This window comes from Pelophylax lessonae (assembly GCF_965119305.1).
Source record: "Pelophylax lessonae genome assembly, chromosome: 8".
Lineage (NCBI taxonomy): Eukaryota > Metazoa > Chordata > Amphibia > Anura > Ranidae > Pelophylax > Pelophylax lessonae.
In genome coordinates this window covers 86,103,245-86,117,212 of record NC_138775.1, presented here as the reverse complement: position 1 = coordinate 86,117,212, position 13,968 = coordinate 86,103,245, and the positions used below count along the sequence as shown (strand labels likewise).

Below are 13,968 nucleotides of genomic sequence, written 5' to 3'. Positions count from 1 at the left end.
TGATTAAATACCACCAAAAGAAAGCTCTATTTGTGTGAAAAAAATGATAAAAATTTCAAATGGGTACAGTGTAGCATGACCGCGCAATTGTCATTCAAAGTGTGACAGCGCTGAAAGCTGAAAATTGGCCTGGATGGGAAGGGTGTTTAAGTGCACAGAAGGCAAGTGGTTAAGAGTATTATCCTGGATTGTTAGAGGACTTAGAAATTCAAGGAAAAAAAACAGGCAGTATTTAGAAATGTCAAAAGACTGGGGGCTGCTATTATATGTCTTCAGGAGGCGCATCTAACTCCCACACCCAAGCCTACCTTCTCCTCTTGTTTGTTTAGCCATCAGTACCATGCTACCCATTTTCCTACTCCAGGGTCGTGAGGAGTCTCATTCCCCAAGAGACTCGATTCTCATGCAGTCATTCTCTTATTGACCCAGAAGGTTGCTATATTTTGTTATTTACCATACATGAGTTGACATGTATACTAGAGTGTGCCTATATCCCCCCGCCTTTTTCATCCGAGGTCCTCAAGATTCTGGAGAGCTTCATGGTACATGTCCCAGATACTCTGCTATTAGCGGTTGGGGACTTCAACTATTTAGACCTAGGGTGGGATAAACTATTGGCCCCTCCCCACGTTCCCTCCATGGGTGAAGGGCCTACTTCTTTTGCTCGTCTACCTGGGGAACTCGGATTAATGGATGTGTGGAGGATGCCTCACCCAGATACCCAGTGGCGTACCTAGAGCATTTGGCACCCGGGGCGGATCCTATATCTGGCACCCCCCCCCCCCACTTTAAAATGTAAAAACACCCGCAAAAATTTGTAATGTCTCCAAGAATATTTATTGCACAAATTTCCCAGCCCCCCTATCACAGTGCCCTTTGCAGTCTGCCCCCTCCCCCCTGTCTCTCTAATCACAGTTCCCCCTTTTGCACTCTCTGCCTCCCCTGCACAGTCCTACCTTTGGCATAGATAGATAGCTAATACTATTATCAATGTGTTTAAGTGTGAGTAAGAGATTGGAGACATGCTAAAGGAGATATTCAGAGACTGAGGACATGATGCAAGAGATGGTAAGAGACTACGGACCTAAAACAAAAGAAATCAGATACTGAGGACATGATACAAGAGATGGTCAGAGACTGAGGACATGATACAAGAGATGGTCAGAGACTGAGGACATGATACAAGAGTTGGTCAGAGACTACGGACCCAATACAAGAGAAATCCAAGACTGAGGACATGATACAAGAGATGGCCAGAGACTGAGGACATGATACAAGAGTTGGTCAGAGACTACGGACCCAATACAAGAGAAATCCAAGACTGAGGACATGATACTAGAGATGGTCAGAGACTGAGGACATGATACAAGAGTTGGTCAGAGACTACGGACCCAATACAAGAGAAATCCAAGACTGAGGACATGATACTAGAGATGGTCAGAGACTGCAGACAACACACAGGAGATGGTCAGAGACTGAGGACATGATACTAGAGATGGTCAGAGACTGCAGACAACACACAGGAGATGGTCAGAGACTGAGGACACGATACAAGAGATGGTCAGAGACTGAGGACATGATACAAGAGATGGTCAGAGACTTAGGACATGATACAAGAGATGGTCAGAGACTGAGGACATGATACAGGGGATGGTCAGAGACTGAGGACATGATACAGGGGATGGTCACAGACTGTGGACATGATACAAGAGATGGTCAGAGACTGAGGACATGATACAGGAGATGGTCAGAGACTGAGGACATGATACAGGAGATGGTCAGAGACTGAGCACATGATACAGGAGATGGTCAGAGACTGTGGACATGATCCAAGAGATGGTCAGAGACTGAGGACATGATACAGGAGATGGTCAGAGACTGAGGACATGATACAGGAGATGGTCAGAGACTGAGGACATGATACAGGAGATGGTCAGAGACTGTGGACATGATCCAAGAGATGGTTGGTCAGAGACTGAGGACATGATCCAAGAGATGGTCAGAGACTAAGGACATGATCCAAGAGATGGTCAGAGACTGAGGACATGATCCAAGAGATGGTCAGAGACTGAGGACATGATACAAGAGATGGTCAGAGACTGAGGACATGATACAAGAGATGGTCAGAGACTGAGGACATGATACAAGAGATGGTCAGAGACTGCAGACATGATACAAAAGAAGGTCAGAGACTGCAGACATGATAGAAGATAGAAGAGCATTAGGGGGGCCGGAGAGCACAGGGCAAGCAGAGAGCACTGGAGGAGCTGAAGGGCGCGGGGGGGGGGGGACTGGAGAGAATTAAGAGGGGTTTGAAAAGCATTGTAGGGGGGTTGGAAGGCGCAGGGGTGGAGAGCACTGGGGGGGGGACAGGGAAAACCAGGGGGATGGAGAGCATGGGGGGAACTGGAACTCACTGAGGGGGGAGGCAGGGAGCACAGGGGGGTGGAGAGCACTGGGGGAGCCAGGGAGCATAGGGGGGAGATGAAAAGCACTGCGGGGAGCTGAAGAGCACTGGGGGGCTAAGGAGCGCCGGGGGGGGCAAGATAACTGAGGGGTTAAGAGCAGGGGGAGTGTTAAGAGCAGGGGGTGTTAAGAGCAGGGGGGTGTTTAGAGCACTGGGGGGTGTTTAGAGCACTGGGGGGTGTTTAGAGCAGGGGGGGTGTTTATAGCAAGGGGGTGTTTAGAACAAGGGGGTGTTTAGAGCAGGGGGGGTGTTTAGAGCACTGGGAAGTGTTTAGAGCACTGGGGGGTGTTTAGAGCAGGGGGGGTGTTTAGAGCAGGGGGGGTGTTTAGAGCAAGGGGGTGTTTAGAGCAGGGGGGGTGTTTAGAGCACTGGGAAGTGTTTAGAGCACTGGGGGTGTTTAGAGCAGGGGGGGGGTGTTTAGAGCAGGGGGGTGTTTAGAGCAAGGGGGTGTTTAGAGCAGGGGGGGTGTTTAGAGTGGGGGGGGGTGTTTAGAAGGGGGGGATGTTTAGAAGGGGGGGTGTTTAGAGCAAGGGGGTGTTTAGAGCAGGGGGGTGTTTAGAGCGGGGGGGGGGTGTTTAGAGTGGGGGGGTGTTTAGAGCGGGGGGGGTGTTTAGAGCGGGGGGGGGGTGTTTAGAGCAGGGGGGGTGTTTAGAGCAAGGGGGGTGTTTAGAGCAGGGGGGGGTGTTTAGAGCAAGGGGGGTGTTTAGAGCAGGGGGGGTGTTTAGAGCAGGGGGGGTGTTTAGAGCAAGGGGCTGTTTAGAGCAAGGGGCTGTTTAGAGCAGGGGGGGGGGTGTTTAGAGCAGGGGGGGGGGGTGTTTAGAGCAGGGGGGGTGTTTAGAGCAGGGGGGGGTGTTTAGAGCAAGGGGCTGTTTAGAGCAGGGGGGGGGTGTTTAGAGCAGGGGGGGTGTTTAGAGAGGGGGGGGTTAGAGCAGGGGGGGGTGTTTAGAGCAAGGGGGTGTTTAGAGCAAGGGGCTGTTTAGAGCAGGGGGGGGTGTTTAGAGCAGGGGGGGGTGTTTAGAGCAGGGGGGGGTGTTTAGAGCAGGGGGGGGGGGGCTGGAGAGCACTAGGGGGCCAGCAAGTTGTATAGGAGAGAGGATGGGACAGCTGCATATAGATGATTTGATCTTTACATATTCCTCCTGCTGCCGCTAACTGACTGCAGGAGGGAGAGGAGAATCGGCCATTCAACAGCAGCAGGAGAAATACGGAAAGATGAATCCCTCTATATCCAGCTGTCCCATCTCCTCTCCAGTCCAGACAGTTACACAGAAGGAGGCTGCTCAGTGCTCACCTTCTTCCCGCCGGCCGCCGCCCCCGCGAGCAGCGTGGACTAAAGGAGCTGCAGCTCCTTCACACTCACTGAAATTCCGAGCAGCCTGACAACCCCCCAGCGCGTGGCACCCGGGGCGGGCCGCCCCCCCGTTAGTACGCCACTGCAGATACCATAATGTTTTCGTGCTTTCCAGCTACTTATGGTGGGTTATCCAGGATAGATTTGGGTCTAGAGAATGATGCAATGCTGCCACTAGTGGGCACCTCCAATTATGAGGGCAGACATATTTTTGATAAAATATCCGTTCTGGGTTGAGCTATTGGTACCTAATTTTCCTAAACTGCCTGGAAGTTGAACCCCTTTTAGATGTCCCTATTCCTTGAACAAGACCCAATACCAGATCTATTAGAGATCTTTTTTGTCAGAATATGGGCACTGTGGAACTGGGCACCATTGAGATGCAGCCAAGGCATATATGAGGAGGCAGTTTATTAAACGTATTTCTCACGTTAAGTGTAAAACCAAATCCTGGGAATCATTTATTCTTAAAGAGGCTTGTAGAGCAAAGGATGCATATGTAGCCAACTGACACATAATACCCAGCGGGCATGGCTGGAGACCCAATCTATGTCTAGGCAATTACAACTAAAGTATTTTGAGGAAGGGGAAACCGCATGGTCTTTGTTGGCAATGCTAATGCGCAACCAAAAAAGATTTCTTATACTGGAAGCTCAGGGCTCCCTTCAATTCCTGACAACTGATATTCTTAAGGTGTTTTGCAGCTTTTATGTAAATTTATTTTCTTCCAAGGTACAGCCCTCTGAGTCAGAGATTGTTGGTTTTCTCTGTGATTGTACACTGTCTTACTTGTCAGCCTTGGATGTTCAGCCCCATTAACAGAGGAGGAATTGCTCTTGGCTTTGGCACAATCTCATAATGGACAAGTCATGTACAAGCAAAAATGCTGTTTTCTCTTTCATTCATCGACGGACACAGCGCTCCATAAATCATAACTAGTGGTTTGTAGTGTCTCCTCCAGGAGTAGGACTAGGCAAAACAAACAAAAAAAAAACTCTGGCTACGCCCATGGGCCTTCCTCAGCTCGTATATAACCCCCCTCTCTGCTCTTGGTAACCAGTTTTAATACGTCTAGTCCAGGGTAAGGACCTAGGCTCCTGGGCTGGGATCTCTGGTCCTAGCAATTTTCTCCTTCCTTACATATTTTTTTGTTTTTTCTCTCGGGAGATCTACAGTCAATTGCGGGTCTGGGTGATGGACTGGAAAATCTAGATCCATTGGTCCCCCCAGCCCAGTCTGTGAGCGTGTGCAGACTTCAGCTACGCGCTAGGTCGGCCGTGACATAGCCTCACGGACATACGACTGGGCTTGGGTTTGAGTCACAGCGGTCCCTTGGCCGACAGCTCCCCTACTTCCGTGGTGAGGAGTTCTGTCTGGAGCGTTACCCGCACCATGGAAGGGTAAGTACAGTCCCCCCCCTCTCCCCTTTTGGTGGTTTTCTTTGGGGTGGACGCGGGTACCCTCCAGGAACGCTCCTGCTTGCAGGTTCCCTCCTCCTATCCTTAAATCCCTCACTGAGCTGGGCTTCCACCACTCCCATTCCCCTGTCTGGACCTAGAGTCTGGTGGTGGTCCCAGGGCAGAGAATGCAGCAGAGACCCCTGGTGTCTCCCCCACTATCCACACTCTGTAAGGGTCCTGGGATAGTGTGTGGCCCGCCCTGGTAGTCTGAAGGGATCCCAGTGTAGGAGACCCCTAGGTGCATGCCCTGCTGTTTGCAGTGTGGGTATAGTGCAGAGGGGGTCCCAATACAGAGTGCACAGCAGAGTCTCCCCTAAACGTGTGTCCTACCTTAAGGGGGGGTCCCCTTGCAGAGGGTGCAGGAAAGAACCTGGCAGCATACTTCAGTGTTTTTAGCTGATGGTGGCCATTTTCCCTTAGTCTGGCTGGTATCCGGCTGGTGGCCATATTTGTGTAGACGGATGATGTCCTGGGGGCCATTTTCCCTTAGTCTGGGAGATGCTGGAGACAACTGAAGCCTCGTGGGGATGCCGAAGCGCTTCCTCTTACTCCTTAGTTTCCTCTTCCTGTGCCTGGGACATATGAACAGGGATAGCGTCAATGATGATGCTGGGTTTGAATTCTCGGAGCTCCTCTGGTCGGTAGGGTGAGTCTTTAGGGGTCCCTGTTATCTCTCTCTCTCTCTGCTGATAGGTACCCTGAACCTTGAGGGGATCCTTTAGTGGTGCCAAAAGATCGTTTTTGTACTGCAAGGTCTTCCTTTCCTTATAGAGCCTTAGGGTCAAATCTCCCCCACTGACCCCCTCATTGAGGTGTCAGGTCCTTCGGAACCCCAGCTTCCCATAGTTGCACTGACGGTGGTCCTGCAGTCCGGGTGGAAGGCCCAGGAGGAAGCGCCCCCACCTTCCCCTGCTCAGGCGGTTTCATCTGATTCTGAGCCTGATGCCACCGTAAACGCTGCCCGTCCAGGGGGAATATCGTGCCCTCTGATCCATCCGATAGTGAGACTGGTCCATGGTCGCAGCAGCGAAAGAAAAATCACTGGTAGAAGCACTTATCACTGCAGTGCGGGAGACTTTAAAAATAGAGGATGTGGCTGATGTAGTCACGAACGTGGCTGTGTCGTTTGGTACACACAAGTCACATCGTACTTCAAAGGTGTTTCCTTATGTGCCTTATTTTGACAGGTTTTCCTGTAAGGAATGGGAACAACCAAAATTCCCTTTGTGGTCCCCAAACATTTTGCTATACATTACCCTTTTCAGGAGTAACTTTTAAAAAAAGTGGGCTAGTCCACCAGTGGTGTACCCTCCTGTTTCCAGGTTGGTGAAAGCAACCATGATCCCAGTAGAGGAATCCCCTTTAAGGACCCGTCTGACAAGAAAGCAGAGGCTGTGGCACACAGCATGTTTACTTTGGCTGGTGTGGCATTGTGGCCAGTCTTTGCCTCAGCCCTGGTGTCTCAAACCCTAACTGAATGGGCCAAGCCTTTGCGCCAGGGCCTAGGGGGTGAGCAGGTCCCCGCCGCTTATGTTGATTTTGCGGACCAGTTGGTTTGTGGGCTGCAGTTTATTTGTGATGCAGCTTTGGATACAGCTTCTGTGCTGTCCAAACCTTCTGTTTCAGCGGTAATGATTAGGCACGTGTTGTGGCTTAAGAATTGGTCCGCAGACCATGCCTCTAAGAAAGCGCTTATTGATCTACACTTTCAAGGTGATCGCTTGTTTGGGGCTACCCTGGATGACATCATTAAGGGTATCAAGGGAGGTAAGAGTACCCTCCTGCCACAGTCAAGGAAAGGCAGACGGGGGCCCTCCTTCTCAGCCCATAGAAAATTATTTGTGCTTCTGGGATGGAGAATAAGGGAAATAAATCTTTTAAATCTTCCCGGGAGGTTCCATGCAACCTTGGTCTGGTAAGCCTAGAGCTAGCTTCCCGGACCAGCAGACAAGACTCCTTCAGCATAAGGGTCTGCCATTATTGGGGTGGGGGGACATTTTCACTGGTTTTCGGCCCCGTGAACTTCTTAGGTGAGCAAAATGTTTCTTTTCGGGGTACCCAGAAAGGGGGACAAAGGTCCTTTTCAGGTTTTTAAGGTCTTGGAGTCTTCTTGTGCGGATTGAATTCCTGCAAAGGTTCAGGTGATATCTAAACTACCTAAGGTCCCACCTATCCTTGTCCAGGAAATTGATTTACCTAGGTCTGATTCTTTTTCTGACCAGGGTGGTTATTCCTGTGCACGAACGTCAGGGACCACAGGTCGTGATTCACCGGCTGCTGTCATACAGATAGTTCTCTTTCCCATTTTGCATACAGGTTCTGAGTCTGGTGGTATCCACCTTCAAGACAATTCTGTTTGCACAGTCTTACAATGCAGCTCCTTTAGCAGCTTCGGCTCCACAGGCGAATACCGAAGTTTTTGACGAGGCGTCCAAATGTCATGGCAAGGAATCCAGAGCGAGGATCTTCCAATCCTCCTGGTGACTGTAAACGTCACTTGGGGGCTTCCATCCACCTGTTATCTCCTGTGCAGTTGTTTCTTTGTGCAGATGAATGGCAATCAGATTGTTCCACTCTGCGAGGCATGCGATATTGACTGTTTTAACTTCATTAAAATGTAAAGTGGAGAGATTATGAAACGCCTGCTTGCATGAGAAAGAAAATAAATGTTGCCATCATATACGTTTCTTGATTGCGGTTTATAGAAGTGTCCTCCTCTAATCACCAGTTATAGATGGAAGTATAATCAGCTGGAGCTAGTTGGATTATATCTGGAGCATTGTTTATCTCCTATAGGTACATGGGCAATACCAAGGGGGCCACAGGTGTGAGGTGATGGTGCATGCATATGCAAGTCTCCACATATCAAATATCAAATATTGATTCAACTGGATCATTTATCTGGACTGGCTCACCCTATATATGTTTGACACTCTTGAGCATCCTTGTCTTATGAACTATTGCACTGGGACTTTGCTTTGTGTCTCGATATTAGTGCTGTTAGTGTTTGCATGTATCTCTGTTGCTGGGTCTTCCTAACAGGATATTATACACACACCTTTTTTGATTTATTATTGTTTATAGCAGCTGCTGTATATATTTTATAAATTGTATGTATTTTTCATTTTGTTGTGGCAACGCAACCAGCACCATAGCGCTGAGTGAGTGAGGTTTTGATAGCTGCGGCATTTTGTTCTTCTCACTCCTATTAAGATATACCATCGTACGTGGAAAGCATACAATTCCTGGTGTGAGTCGATTGGTGTTCTTCCGTGATCCTTTTCTGTGGCTCGGATTCTAACTTTTCTTTGACATGGCATTGATCAGAAGTTGGCCTTCAGTACCATCAAGGGCCAGGTGTCTGCCTTGGCAATATTCTTTCAGCGACCCCTAGCCACTCACTCTTTAGTTTGTACCTTCATTCCAGGTGTTCAACATCTGTACGGTCTGGGATGTAAATTTAGCGTTTTCGGTTCTCCAGAAACCTCCATTTGAAAATATTTGGGAGATTCCCTTGCCTATGTTATCCCCGAAGGTGACATTCTTGGTGGCTATTACCTCAGCCATCTGGGTATCTGAAGTGGCGGCATTATCTTGTCGCAGTCCCTATTTAGTGGTCCATAGGGATAAAGTGGTTCTTCGTCCCTGTCCATCATTCCCGCCCAAAGTTGTCTCTGACTTTCATTTGAATGAGGATATTGTGTTGCCTTCCTTGTGTTCCAAGCCGGTTCATCCCAAGTAATTTGCTTTGCATACCTTAAATGTGGTTCATGTGATACGGGTGTATCTGGCAGCTACTGAGACTTTTCAGAGGTCAGATTCGCTTTTTGTGGTTACAGAAAGACCAAGAAATGGGCTGGACGCTTCTTCCGTTACCATCTCCAGATGGATCAGACAGATAGTGACTCAGGCCTATTCCATTAACCACTTCCCGCCCGCCCTATTACAAAATGACGGCGGGAATGTGGTTGTGTTATCCTGACCGGACGTCATATGACGGCGGCAGGATAACACAGCTCTGGGCGCCCCCCGGGGGCGCGCAGAGCGGCGATCGGTGATGCGAGGTGTCAGTCTGACACCCTGCATCTCCGATCTCGGTAAAGAGCCTCTGACGGAGGCTCTTTACCATGTGATCAGCCGTGTCCAATCACGGCTGGTCACATAGTAAATAGGAACAGCCGTTGATCGGCTTTCCTTAGTTCGTGCCTGACAGGCACGAGCAAAGGAGCGCCGATCGGCGGCTCCCCTGACAGGGGGGGGTCGGCACTGGTAATCAGATCATTGTTTACCAGTGCAGACCCTCGGGGGGGGGATGCCACTAGATCCACCAGGGATGCCCACTATGACCCCAGGGATGCCCACTATGACCCCATGGATGCCCACTATGACCCCAGGGATGCCCACTATGGCCACCAGGGATGGCAATCAGGGCTCAGCCCCCCATTGCCCTCCCCATCAGTGATGCCCACCAGTGTCCTCCCTATCAGTGCTGCCCACAAGTGCCCATCATTGCCATCCTTTAGTGTCGCCCACCAGTGCCGCCTATCAGTGCCCATTAGTGCCACCTATCAGTGCCCAGCAGTGCTGCCTATCAGTGCCCACCAATGCTGCATATCTGTGCTACCTATCCGTGCCGCCTATCAGTGCCACCCCATCAGTGCCTCCTCATCAGTGCAGTCTCATCAGTGCAGGAAAAAAACTTATTTATTTACAAAATTGTATAACATAAACAAAAAAACTTTTTTTTTTTTTCAAACTTTTCGGTCTTTTTTTATTTGTTTAGCAAAAAGTAAAAATCGCACAGGTGATCAAATACCACCAAAAGAAAGCTCTATTTGTGGGGGGAAAATTACATAAATTTGGTGTAGGTACAGTGTTGCATGACCGCGCAATTGTCATTCAAATTGCAACAGCGCTAAAAGGGGAAAATTGGCCTGGGCAGGAAGGGAGGGGAGTGCCCTGTATTAAAGTGGTTAAAGGTCAGGTTCTACCTTTTCCCTATCACGGCGCATTCTACTCGGCCGCTGAGTGCTTCTTGGGCCTTACATCATCAGGCTTCAATATTGAAAGTTTGCATGGCAGCCACTTAGTCGTCTGTGCATACCTTTACAAAATCCTATAAGGTAGATACTTTGGCATCTGCAGATGCTTCTGTTGGTCGCAAAGTTTAGCAGGCTGCTGCTTAAGAGGGGCTGTTCCCTCTTGAGGGGTGTTTTTTCTTTAAACCTTTATTTTTCAGACGGGGCTCCTGTGTCCCGATTTAAGGTTTCTTATGTTTAGTTACATATAGTTACATAGTAGTTGAGGTTGAATAAAGACAATAGTCCATCCAATTCAATCTGTGTAGGTGTGTGTGTGTGTGTGTGTGGCCGTAATCATTTCTCATACCCCTTAATGTTCTGATGCTTGAGATGTATGTCCAAGAGTCTTTTGACAGTAGCCATACTTCCCGCAGAAACTACCTCTTGTGGTAGAGAATTCCACAATCTTGTACCCTAACAGTAAAGAACCCCCTGCATTGCCTGAGGTTAAAACGCTTCTCCTCTAATAGCATTGTATGTCCTCGCGTCCTCAGGCAATCCTTGGGACTGAATACTTTTTTTTTCTATGCTGAGATCACCAATGAGGTATTTGTAAATTGCTATCATGTCTCCTCTCAGGTGTCTCTTCTCCAGGTAGAATAAATCAAGCGATTGTAAACACTCTTCATAATTAAGGTCCTCCAATCCCCCAATTAGTTTAGTTGCCCTTCTCTGGACTCTCTCCAGCTCCAACACATCCCTCCTGAGGACTGCCAACAAGAACTGGACAGAATACTCCAGATGTGGTCAGACCAGAGTTTTATAAAGTGGTAGGTTTATAGTTTTATCTCTGGAATGCATCCCCTTCTTTATGCATGCTAATATTCTACCGGCTTTGGCAGCTGCAGCTTGACATTGCATGCTATTGCCTAGTCTACCCTCTCCTCAATGCTGTTTATGAATAAATTGAACAAGGTTGGTCCCAGGACTGAGCCTTGGGGGACCCCACTTACCACCCCAGACCAGTCTGAGTATGCGCTATTTATTACCACCCTTTGGACACGCCCTTTTAACCAGTTCCGTATCCAAGAGCAAACCTTGTGGTCGATGCCTGCAGACCTTATTTTATAAATTAAGCGCTTGTGGGGAACTGTATCAAACGCCTTAGCAAAATTCAGGTACACCACATCCACTGGTCTCCCCCTATCTAGCTCACCTCCTCGTAGAATGTTAAGAGATTGGTTTGACAAGAACGCCCATTTGTAAACCCATGCCGATTACTGCTGATGATGTTGTTGTCTTTAGCAATCTCTATGATATAGTCCCTCATCATCCCCTCCAGAAGTTTATATACTATCGATGTCAGGCTGACTGGCCTATAATTTCCTGGGACATGCCTCTGCCCTTTTTTGAATATCGGTATCACGTTCGCTTTCCTCCAATCACCTAGTACATTTCCTCATAATACTGTCAGCAAAGATCAGGAACAGTGGTCTAGATATAGTTTTTCTAAGTTCTTTGAGTACTCTTGGATGTATGCCATCCGGGCCTGGTGATTTATTTGTGTTCATTTTATCCAGCCTTTCCCTGATTTCACCCTCTGTTAGCCATAGCGGCAAGTCCTGTGAAGTACTGCTAACCATACAGTCATGGTCGGTGTACCCCTCCTTTTCCTGTGTAATGACTGAGGAGAAAAAAGCATTAAGCACTTTTCAGTGTCCTCTGTAACCATCCTCCCCTCATCTCTCGAAGTTGATTTTAGCCATTTTGATTTCGTATTTACTTCCTTGTATTGCTGGAAAGCCGATACTGTGCCCTCTGATTTTTATTTTTTGAAGGCCATTTTTTTCCCCCTAATAAGTTTTTTTTAACAATACGGTTTAGCCAGCCAGGTTTGGCTTTGTCTCTTCTAAATTTCCCATAGGAATGCACTGCGAGATGCATTTGTTTAATATGTTCCTAAAGCATTCTCATTTTTCCTCCGTGGTTTAGCCTTGGGTTATTTTCCTCACCCCTCATTTTCCTTTTGGCACTGCTTTTGGACATCCCATTAGTTATGATTTATGGAGCGCTTTCCCTGTCGATGAATGCAAGAGAAAATGGGATTTTTGTACTTGCCGTAAAATCCATTTCTCTGAGTTCGACAGACACAGCACCCACCCCTCTATGGAGTTCTGAAACTTATAAAACTGCTTGCTACTAAACTGATTACCTAGAGCAGAAAAAGGGTTTAAATACCAGCTAAGGGGATGGCCCATGGGTGTAGCCAGGTGTTTTTTTTGTTCTGCCTAGTCCTACTCCTGGAGGAGGCAATATAACGCACTAGTTACGATTTATGGAGCACTGTGTCCATCGATGAACTCAGAGAAATTGATTTTACGGTAAGTACAAAAATCCAATTTTTTAATTTTCCTTCCATGCGATTGAGGATTCTTTGCAAAGTGAAGCTTTACCTAATTCACTAATCTCTGAAACTAGTGCACAGTGTATTTGCCTTTAGTATTTTAACTCCACGTGTTATCCAAAGACCTGCTTTATGGAAAAACTAAAGGTCCCCAGCATTCCAGTTTACAGATCACATTACTGTCAGTGTTGTAGATGCCAGTAGTTAGACTGATGCTTTCCATCAGGTTTTTATTTAGAACAATCCAGAGCAATCCACCATCTTTGCTTAAAATATTTTCCTAGTTTTAAGCAAATATCTAAAATTAGGGTTGAATCAAACAAAAAAAGCGTTTTGATTGGCAATTTAATTTTAATTAGTAGTTTTGATCAAGGCAGATCAGTTTCAGTTGCTGGGTGGCTTAGGAATCAGAATCAATTGATTACTTTGGTTGAAAGCTCCCAAAAATACTTGGTGTATGGAAAGCTTTACAGTTGGTCAGCTTTAGGTATGAGCTTAGCTTAGTTTCAAACCCTGAAGGAAGCTGTTGCTGCTGTCCAATCAACTGCAACCAGCGTATTCCCCACATTGCAGCTAGACATACACAAAGGAGTGGGGATGTTTGTGACATTATTGATTATTGCCACATTTTTTGACAATGACATTATTTAAAATATGGCCATGGTGATCTCATGAGCATCCCTGCCCCTTTGTGTACATGCAGCTGTAGGGTAGGGAATGCCCTGGCTGTAGTTGAGTGGGCATCATTGAGAGTGGCTGCTTCCTTCCAGGGTTGGTCCAAACCCATCTTCATCCCTAACCAAAGTTGGAGAATAAATCTGCAATAGGTTTACTTTTTTTGTTAATGAGTAATGTCTGTTGTAATGCTGATTCTGTAAGAAAAGTCTTGGTCCAATTGCGGTCATGCGTTTTCTTGTCTCTAGTAATTTCTAGTTATTCTTTTCTGCTTAGGAGCCGTCTAATGATGGGGATGAGGCTAGCCTGGAACAATAAGCCTAAAGCGGTTCACACATTTTTGGAGCATTGGATGGCTGGACCATGTCTACGACCTTAAGAAGGAAGACCTAAGAATGACCACCACGACATATTCATGCACATTGACATTTGTAAATTTTGATATTGTGTATTTATAAAATCAGTTGAAGTTTAAGCCACAGAAACGAACAGAATGAATCGCAACCTAGATTCATATACTTATCTGGGCCCCTGACTGTGTTCACCTAACATTAACAATGAACTCACGCTCCCCACTGGATTCTCAAATT

At 47.5% G+C, this 13,968-nt stretch overlaps 1 protein-coding gene across 1 annotated transcript in view; it reads left to right on the top strand.

The window, feature by feature from the left end:
• Positions 1-13,696, top strand: part of STAB1 (stabilin 1) — a gene marked incomplete at its 3' end in the record, with an annotated part of 476,721 nt that extends 463,025 nt beyond the window's left edge. The window contains exon 68 of the mRNA XM_082266286.1: positions 13,655-13,696. Within this exon, the coding sequence (XP_082122412.1) occupies positions 13,655-13,696 (42 nt within the window). The remainder of the gene's footprint in view (positions 1-13,654) is intronic.
• Positions 13,697-13,968: the final 272 nt, after the last annotated feature.